The sequence below is a fragment of the Glycine max genome, chromosome 14 (genome assembly GCF_000004515.6).
Source record: "Glycine max cultivar Williams 82 chromosome 14, Glycine_max_v4.0, whole genome shotgun sequence".
Classification (NCBI taxonomy): Eukaryota; Viridiplantae; Streptophyta; class Magnoliopsida; order Fabales; family Fabaceae; genus Glycine; species Glycine max.
In genome coordinates this window covers 46321346-46331802 of record NC_038250.2, presented here as the reverse complement: position 1 = coordinate 46331802, position 10457 = coordinate 46321346, and the positions used below count along the sequence as shown (strand labels likewise).

General features: G+C 30.4%; 1 protein-coding gene across 2 annotated transcripts; it reads right to left on the bottom strand.

Annotated features, from left to right (window-relative positions):
- Positions 1–4720: 4720 nt before the first annotated feature.
- Positions 4721–8573, bottom strand: LOC100779974 (heavy-metal-associated domain-containing protein). 2 transcript variants are annotated; one of them, XM_026125293.2, is made up of 4 exons: positions 8325–8572; positions 6777–6997; positions 6127–6227; positions 4721–5051 (listed from the first exon to the last, which is right to left on the bottom strand). In XM_026125293.2, exons 1-3 carry the CDS (start codon positions 8437–8439, stop codon positions 6204–6206), a joined length of 360 nt encoding a protein of 119 aa, XP_025981078.1. In that variant the 5' UTR covers positions 8440–8572; the 3' UTR covers positions 4721–5051; positions 6127–6203. The 2 variants fall into 2 exon arrangements, with proteins under 2 accessions (XP_025981078.1, XP_014621965.1); XM_014766479.3 differs by having other exon boundaries at positions 6127–6997; positions 8325–8573.
- Positions 8574–10457: the final 1884 nt, after the last annotated feature.

The following is a 10457-nucleotide window of genomic DNA, read 5'->3' as shown; positions in this document are numbered from 1 at the left end:
CTGAATTTTGTTCTAACATGTGAATAATGTATAATGGTTTAATATATGTGTGTGTGTGTGTATGTATTTATTTACATATTTGTGCATTGTTTGGTGAGTGTATATTGCGAAAAATTTATCCTCATTTTCATAATCAAATTAATGAAATTTTCATTTAAAATTAAAATTACGCATTTTAGAGTAGTGATATCGTAACGATAAGACAAGTTGTTACAGTTCAAGTATCATATCCACAAAGATTTTGTTTTAAATGTAAAAGTGCAAAAAATACAGTTGGTTCTAATCTAAAAATAGGATAAATTAAAGGTGAGCAAAAAACACAAACAATTGGTGGTGAAAGGAGCTAAATGCAAAAATAAATGAAATGTTGGGGATTTGACTATACTAAGCCAACGATCTCATTAGTTATAAAGGTTTTCTTTATCCAATGTTCCTTTAATGCTACCTTAACCAACTATGGTGCTCTAATCATGATCCCTCATGTGAGAGAGCCTAAGAAACTTAACTCAACTTCTAATCCCTTAATAAGTCAAGCTAAATCACTTGGATCCAAGAACAAGGGTTTATCAATGCTAACAAGTGCTATTCCATCCCTAGATATAACACCCATTGGATACCACTTTCAGATCTTAGTCAAAAAACATTTTTCAATGACATTTTAACTATAAAACATGTTTATATGGTTGATCACTAATGATACTAACAAACATCCCTCCATCCCTAGATGTGACATTCATTAGATGCTTTATTCAAAACTTAGTTTTCAAGCATTTCCCAATGACAATAAAAATAGAGAACTAAAGATAGGATAATCAAACCATAAAACAAACAATCAAAATAGAAAGAAACAATAACACAAACATAAACACTGGATAAATATAGAATTAACTACATAAGACTAAGCTTTAGTACACCAATTCCTCAACAACGGATAAACTAGCCTTTCATTGTCATGAAAGGCCTAAAAATACACAATGGAGGAGAGAAAAATGAAGGAAAATGGAAGATGAAGGTAGAAAGGAGCTCCAACCGCCACACACAATCCTAGGTTAATGCCCTCTAACAAATGTTAAAAGTACCTTATATAACCCAAGAATCTTTGCTTTTTCTTTGTTGTGAAACGGGCAACTCATCTAGTGTGAACATCTCTTGCTAAACGCACCATTACTTTTACATTGATGAAAGATGTAGTTAGCTCAACCTGCAAATGCTAGCTAAGCTCAATTACAGACATTCCTAAAATTGTTTTGTTAGAGGGGATTTGAGTTTAACGCAAAAATACTCATTAAGAACCTTCAGAAACTCGAATTTGATCCTTTCAACTTCTAGATTCTTGTCACATGACTTTCTTTACCGTTCTTACTTGCACTAAGTGAACTACTTCAACTTCAAATTCTTTAATTTCATTATTGATACATAAAACTCTACAAAATATAACTAAAACTAATGAATTCATTAAAATTAACCCCATTAAACTAAAAACCTCAACATACACAATTGGAATTAAACTAAGTAATAAAAGAGAAAAATGAGATAATTGCTATAAAATTTAAGTGTAGAAAGTAAGTATGTATAATAATTATCATATATATGCTCACATTGGACCAAAAATAATGGATATTTATTCGAAGGAGAAAGGCAAAGGGGTGACTTTCTAGCTTATTTTTTTTTTCTTTAACAGTTTTTGTTTGAAAAGAAACATGATATGTTTGCTAGTCACGATTTAACACTGCTACAAAAACATGGTCTATCATTTTCCTTCTTGTACTCCTTAAGTTACCATCATTTTCTTAGTAGACAGATTCTGTGAATACAGTCATGAACAGCATTTTGAAGATGTGTCATAGACAAAGAATTAAAACACAAGCAAGTCTCCTCCAAGGCACAACATATTCTTAATCATATCATCGTTTAGCACTTAATCAAGTCAGATAATGTTTTATTAATTATATTCCTCAAACCTATCCCAAAACATAAAAAACAAAATTCAGAAAATGGTGGAACTTGTCCATTGAATTGACGCAATCATAAGACTCCGGCACCACCACATGCCACTGCCAACTGCCAAGTGCCAACACTTGACATGTCTTGTTTCAAAACAATTTTGGTTTAATTGTGTTTTTATGTTTTTAATATTTGGCCCTCAATCATATAGTCATATATATAGAAATATATTTTGTCGAAATAGTTAGTAAGTGATAGCGGGTCACGAAGTTATGTCAGCGTATCATGTTCAGGAATCTAAATTGCTTTGCTTGTGGTATTTCTGTTTGGGCCCAAAATCACGTGATTGTTTTGCCAGCTTTGGACTTTCAAATCAACTAGTCAACTTAGGTCAGAGCTGAAGAGGATAAGATTAGAATAATTATCCATTTTAATTAGTTTATTTTGAGAAAAATCACTATTTTTGAATTTTTGAACCATTTGAGATGTTGTAAGTGATGGTCACTCTAGTCCTACAGTACAAAACCATCCATTTAGGGTGTAATTATTTTGGACTCTTTCCCACTTTTCAAAGCACATTCAAGATAAATCCATCTCTCACTGTCTCACATATCATTGAAGTTCAACATAAGAGAAAGACATATCAACCATACCTACTAGAGGCATGTTTGGATTAGCGTTTGAAGCTTCCAATAACAGCGTTTACACTTTTCAATGGAGTAAATGGAGAAGTAAAAAGTGCTGTCATTGAGTATAACATCAATTTATATTGGGAAGGATTGTTTTTCTAAACACAATATTAATATTAATTATGGACTTTACAAGATGTCATTTTCTCTAATACTTAATAAGAGGGTTGCTATGGTATCCGGAGAAATCTAAGAGGTTTGATACATTTGTTTTTCTGGATCAGTAGTTGAATTAGTTTGAGCACAACAAGGGAGAGAAAGAGGAAAAAAGATTTTTTCAACAATAGACAATAGTACCAAATTCCTTAAATTTCAGAAGGTACCATAGAATTTCTTATCTAATAATGGGAAAAAAATGTAGTTAAAAAGGATGAAATTGAATGATATGTGGCCAAGTTAGGGATTAAGCAAGATTTTTATAAATTCAAATGCTAAAATGATTCATATTTATAAATTCAAATACTAATATGTGAATTAGCTTCTGAAAAAAACTAAACCAAATAATAAATATGTAATAATTGATAGTAGTGCCAGTTCAATAAACCCTCTACAGAATTAAGAGGTTGGGATTTGCCAAACAGTTCAATGATGGTTAGATAGTCTCATACCACATGTTTTCATGTACCTTTTTCTTTTCATCCTAATTCCGTTTGGGAGAGAAAAGGGAAAAATTCTCCAAAATAATAAGGACCCTTTTTTCCTAGCTAGACTTGGCAATGACAAAATCATAAGTGGAGGAATTTCCTGCCACACAATGCAAAAGGGGCTTTAAAGACTGTCTCAATCGAGTTTAGTGGACCTTTCGATATAACAGGGTAACTAATGGTAACAACAACATAACATGATGAAATTTGATTTGCTCCATTAGTATGGACAATAAGGTACTGTTTCTGAAAATAACGTGAATGGATTTTCATGCGCCTCATGATGAACAATAAAGTCACATATACGGACACTAGTCAATAATTGAACCCTCTTATGCTGTTCTCAGTTTTTGCCAACGGATCAAGATTCTTGCTTTTGCATTCGTTTTGTTTTTATCCGTTAAATTTGTATTGGTGACATGTCGCAACATTTTCAACTGCAAATCACACATGCACTCCATGAAGTATAGTGTCCTTCACTTCCTCCACACTCCAAATTTCTTTTTCCATGGCTAACTTTTTCTGCAAAGATACATGAACTATAACAAGGGAATGTCCATTCCAATAGTAATAATCCTTGTAGAGATGCAATGCCAAGAGAATAAGATAAGGTCACAGGGAAACTGTCTTGTTGATAAATAATACAACGGCTGAGAAATGTCTCACTCTCAACACCCTATAATTGATTCTTCATTGTTTTTATTCTTACCATATGCTACCATCATTGGCTAATTGAAAATTCATATATTTTGTTTCTTACATAGACAGGTTCAAAGTATGTATCTGGATAACGTCGAGAATTTTATGGTTTTTCTTACAAGACATTATTTCAGGAAAAAAAAAATAGTGAAAAACCAAAATAAATTCTATGAAAATATTAAGTTTCTCTCTTCTAATATAGCTATCTTTTCTTGATTATTGATTAAGAAGCTATTTTTGAGCTTTTGCACGCAATGACATTTGGACCAAATAGCATTGCTGAAACTAAAATGCATTCATAGTGTGTTTGGATAACACACAAAATTAATTGGTTCTATTCTACAAAATCATGGTGAAATCATGAAAAAGTAGAAATAATTATTTATTGCTTTACCTTCACCATGAAAAAATAATCTACTTGTGATTATGAGAGCTGGCAGAACTAAGATCCAGTTTAATCTTTAAGTTTTGCTTTTTCATGAACTAAAGTAAGTGTAAGTGCGTAACCTTTTTAAAATCAAGCGTTATAAACCATCATTGGTATAAATCTTGCTGTTCCATCACTACAAGAAATTATGGTAAGCTTTGCTATTCAACCCCCTCAATAATGAATTGAATCCTTTTGGATATCATTTATTCATTTTTACATTAATCTTTTATTTTGGACATATTTCAAGCTTCTGCAACTGAAGAATCAGAACTTCAAGGTAAGGGAAAATCAAATGAATGTCTGATAACCAAAACTACAAGGGCTAATTCTTTATTACAAAATCTTTAACATAATTACACAAAATGCAACAGAATCTAATTAACATAGCTTATTCTTCTGAAGCTAGCTCCTCACATAACCAATATATTGTGCAATAAACAAATATCCTATCCTAAAACATGAAAGAAATAAATTAATCTGACAAATATGATTAAAAGTAAACCAGAAAAGAAGAAGCTGAATCTGAAGAAGAGGTTGTGGAAGCAAAACGAAGGTTCCTCCTTAGACCACGAAAACTTATGCCATGGCGAGGAAGAAGGCGCTCTGTGACCCTTGTTAGCACTGCTGTGTACTCTCCTAATATACCTGTCATAACCACAACCATTATCATCTTTCTTTGCTTCTTCTTTTTTCTGATTGAAATCTTAGAACTTCTTTGAGAGAAGAAGAATCCTTAAGGGTGAGAGTGAGAGGGTCCTATAAGTAAGGCTCCTGAGTTTGTTAGTTACAGCGTTTGGCTTGTGCCAATAGATTTTGAATTGTGGGGTTGGAAAGTGATGCCACACACGCACACACACATAAAGGTTAGGCAAAAAGGATTGGAATTCTGGCACTTTCTGGTGTCGTGTGTATACACACACACACAAAACACACAGTGAATTAGGCACATAATAATTAGGATATATTTATGTGGTAATTACCAAAATGATTATATAGTAAGATATACAATAATTTGACCATATATGTTGAGGCCTTGAAAGACACGGTTTTCACATTCACATACTATTTATTTGGGTGGTTACGCGTAAAATGGTAATAATCATGAGAACATATATATACCGAATTTATTTGAATCACGTTTTTGAGTGACGTTTTGGGGTGTCTCATCATAGCTTTTTAAGAGGTGATCTGGTCCGATTATATTGGGAAAATATTTGAGAACATGGAGTAACTTGCAAGTTTTGGACACGAAGTTAGGTAGATGCATGCATTGGATTATCAGGCGGGGGAACTCTGGTTAGCTTTTTGAAAAATATGATATGATCAGCTCATGTTTTTCCTACACATGGGTTGGCAGAGCTGAATTTTGAGAGCTTCAATCTGAGATAATTGACACTGATTTTTTGATAGCATATATGTTTGAATTTACGTTAGATGATCCAGAATCACAAAGTAACTTCAGATAGACATTCAAATATATATCACATAACTTTAAACATTCAAACATCTCCCAAAATATTGCTGCTGCAGATAAGAATGGAATGTGATCATGATGATAATAGTTGAATATATGACCAAAAGTAAAGGATGGGCATAGTTGTCTAGCAAATAATGTTGCAAAGGGATGATTAGTATAAGATAGATTCATAGATCTCTATAAATTGGCCCACTACAACATAGGACAATGGTAGTATTAGTTAAGTAGTGTAGCAAAATATACCTTCAAGAGAACCTAGCTTGCCTCAAACAGGAAGAATCCAAATGAAGCATAATGAGGGAGTGTTCTTTTAGCATAGGCTAGCTAGCTGTAATTTGTAGATGCTAAGAAATGACGTTGTGATGTCAGATTCAATAAAGAAAGCAAAATCTCAGTACAAGTAAAAAGAAACAGTGCAAGGACAATAATATGTACAATACAAGTGAGATCATATGGAACATTTCCATTTCAAAATTTTCACTCTTTTCTTAATTACAATTTTTTTCACCTAACTTTCATTATTTTATAAATTTGATCACTTAAGTTTTATTTTTACAAATTTTATTATCAAATTTTTTTATTTTTATGTATTTTACGATCACTTTGATAATAAAAAGAGATCGTATTGTTTTATTTTAACTTTTATTGACAATATTAACAGTGATAAAATGTGTAAAAATTTAAAACTTGAGTAATAAATTAAAATTCACAAAAATAAAATTTAGGTGATAAAATTTATAAAATAAAAATTGAGTGGTAAAATTTGTAAATTAGAACTTTTTTTTTTGAGCCACTTTGTTATTCCTCTCTTGCACTGATCAATTGTGCTTTATCTAGAAAGAATATGATCTAGTGAAGACCTTCTTCTATGCTTTCAAACTCAGAGACCGAACCTTGGTTAAAGCTAAAGAGGGCTTAAAATCCTTGTGAGGAAAGGATGGTGGTGGTGAAGATGAGGGTGATTGTGATTTCTCTAATAAAACATTATCTTCTTGGTTCCAAAACCGAGCCTCTTTTCTCTTGTTTCTCACAGTTTCTAGCACATCATATTTGTTGCAAATTCCCCACACAGTCACCTTTTGATGATAGTAATCCACATTTACCGAGTATATGCCTGTCATCAATAATCAATAATAAGTTTCCACTTACCAATATATGTAATAATTCAATACCCTACTATAACACATCTTTTTACTAGTCTTCATATTTACTAAATACAGAAAGGTTCTGTGAAAAAAAAAACTAAATAAAGAAAGGATTCAATATGCTTGTTTACTTTCAGCTATTAAATATATTTTAACTTTTCATTATTTAATACCTTTTTTGAAAAGTATTAAAAAAATACAAGAAAATTGAATAGCTATATGGGAAGTTTTACTTTTTAGATGGGTCTGGGATAATTTTTTTAAAGAAAGGGAAGTTGATTATTTATGTACATGCAGTGATGGTGTCACCGAAAGTGATATGGACCCAATATTTGAGGTTTAAATTAGACGTCTAGCTATATAAAATGGATGGTGAACAAGCACCATTTCTTTTTTACTCAAGAAATTGCTGTGTTATAGAACAAATGGAAAGAAGCTATAAATGTAATTCATGTAATAAAAGGAAAAAAAATAATCCAAACATGTGACTAGAGCTTCTAGTACCCACATATTCCATTTCAGATAACGAGTTTAACTTTGCAAACCGTAGTTAGTAAAATCGCTCAATGCTCTCATTTGTGTTTCTTATTATCCAAGGACCAATATGATAAAAAAAAATTCCTTGAAGAACCTCCTTGATTATTACTGTTAGATTAAATATCCTAATGCTAGTTGTATAGTCAAAATATTTTTCTAGCAATTTTCATTAGAAATTTAATTTAGTGAAGCCAACAGATTGTCATTTGGTCATAGTCCACAAGCCCATTAGTTGAAAATGAGTGTTAAGCGGACCCAAAAATCAAAGTTGTGAACTTTCCAAAAATCAAAACCCACCCCAAGTTTGACCACATGTGACACACTTTGCAACATGTCAAACATGACTCACATAACAACCAGCCAACAATTCTTAATCCGAATATAACCTTAATGTTGGATTTGGTTTAGAGAATGAAGATAGAGAGGAGAAAAATAGAAGAATTTATTTTTGAATTAAAGTAAAATGTAAGAAGTGTGAAATTCATTTGAGATTCACATAATTTTTTTCCCTCTATTTTTCTCCATTAAATGAATGTAAATCATATATATACAAAAGAGTTTTATATGATCATTTAATTAAAATTATCATATATAATAAATTTATTAATTTTTAAGATAATTATTTTAAAAATCATATCAATAATGATTTATGATTGATCGATAAATAAATTTACACTTAAAACACATTGATGGTGGTATATATTTCAAATTAGCCACACATGGACTTGAAAACTAGCACAAAAAAGGTTGTTGATTTACCTTTAAGATTGGATAAGGTTTTCTTTATTTTCTTCTCGCACAATGGAACCATCATTTCAACATACTGCGCCTCCACAACATTCTTGTAAGCTGGGACAATTTGCATGTTGGTCATCCTGACTTTGCTTCAACTCACACCATCCGATTTCCAATCCATATATGTTTTTTTTGCTTCTTCTTGTTATGGATTTGTGCCCAAGCCTTATATAAAGTCTTTGTTCAGGATATGGATCATAGCTGGTTAAGCTCATCCATTTAGATTCTATTTCAAAAGAAGCTTTAGTTTCATTTAATAGTCACTTTTTCCCTTCTTTTTCTTTTACTACATTTTCTTTCTTTCTTTATGAGATGAGATGAGATGTTGCTATCAACTGCTGCTTCATAATAATTATGAGGGTTAATTAATTAGGCTTTGAAGGGTAATGCCTTTGATTAAGGAAATTGAAATCATGGTTTGAATGGGGTATATGGGTGGTGTGACATGGATGAGTGCAAAGCCGTGTCAGCAACTCTGGCATTGGTTAATCAAAATTCAAAAGTAGATGCATTGCATTTTCCTTTTGTCATTGGAAATTGAGAAATCTTGGAGTTTGGCTTGCACGTGGGTTGTTTTCCTTACCAAAGAATAGAGCAATTGAATTAGAATGATGCTAAAGTATATCATTTTAGACTATTCTTTTGAATATTTTTTAATTTGGTCAGAATGTACTTAAAATGTAATGTAATTTTTTTACACTATTCAATCATTGATTGGCATACATATTAACATCATGAGTAAACAGTCTATTTATGCATGATAGATAGTGTAAGAGATTTTATACTATTTATCAATCACAAGTTGTTATACAGATTAAGTTTGATTTTTATAATAGTAATTATTTTCATAAAGAATAATAATTGTTTTTAAAATTACATATTATGATTTTTTTATTTATTGATCATATAATTATTTCACAATTGCATAAATATTAAACTTTAAGATTTTGAATTTTATAATAATTATTTTAAAAATCAGATAATTTCTAATTAGCTAATCCTGTAAGACTTTGATAAATTGACATTGTATCAAAATTAAACTTTTTTAATTATTAAATGAAAACCATTAAATAATTTATATTTTTAAATATAAATTAAAACTTATATATTTTTAATTTATCGTACTACTATTGTTCAAGAGTTTAGAGTGCCAATTAGAGACTCGTAACCTTGGTTTTGAAGGCTGTGATCATTGTACATTCTCCGAGTTTTAATTATGCAGAAAAGGACACTTTAAGCACTAATAATCGATGTTAATTAATTCCATGCACATGCAATTGTCGTTTCATTTGTGATGAAACAAATAAACAAACATAAACCAAAGGAACACCTTTGCTGCTAACATAATAAAGCACTGCATATGCTTGTCTTCATTTTAAATCATAGTATTAATTAATTCCCCTAACTACTTTTCATTATATTAATTTATGGAGTTAGATGACCTACATAAAATTCAGGGACTGCTTTTATTATAACTATCACAAGTTTGGATGTACTGTAAAGTTTAAATGTTTTTAAAGTTATATTAGTCCTATCGGACAAATTATATATAGTACACACTTTTTTTTATTAGACCATGATATATATAATCGAGAGTCATAGACACATTCACTCACAATTTATATATATATATATATATATATATATATATATATATATATATATATATATATATATATATATATATATATATATATATATATATGAACTCTCATCAGCCCACAACAAAAGTGTACACTACCTTAGACGAATTGAAAGCAAGTGTTATCCATGTCATCTGAGAATCAGTTCTTAATTTTCTTTTCTTTCTTTCTATTAGCCTTTTGTGATAAGTCAATTTAGGGATTGAAGTTTTGTTTTATGACATCCATAAGAATTAAACATATCAACATCATTAGTAAAAATATTAAAAAGAAAAATAAACATTTATAATACGTTCATAATAAGCCACATATATCATATATGGCTATTTTTTTTTCTTTCTAAATGACTCCATAACAGTATTTTATGAAAATTACAGCCGTTAACAGGTCCAAAACAAAAATAATTTTTAATTGGTAAGGATAAAAAATAATTTTTTGACATACAAACAAACAA

Excerpts from the sequence above, each read along its gene's own strand:
- LOC100779974 (XM_014766479.3), bottom strand. The coding sequence starts at position 8,439 with ATGACCAACATGCAAATTGTCCCAGCTTACAAGAATGTTGTGGAGGCG. Across the intron at positions 6,998-8,324 it reads AACCTTATCCAATCTTAAAG|GCATATACTCGGTAAATGTG; the intron begins GTAAATCAACAA and ends TATTGATGACAG.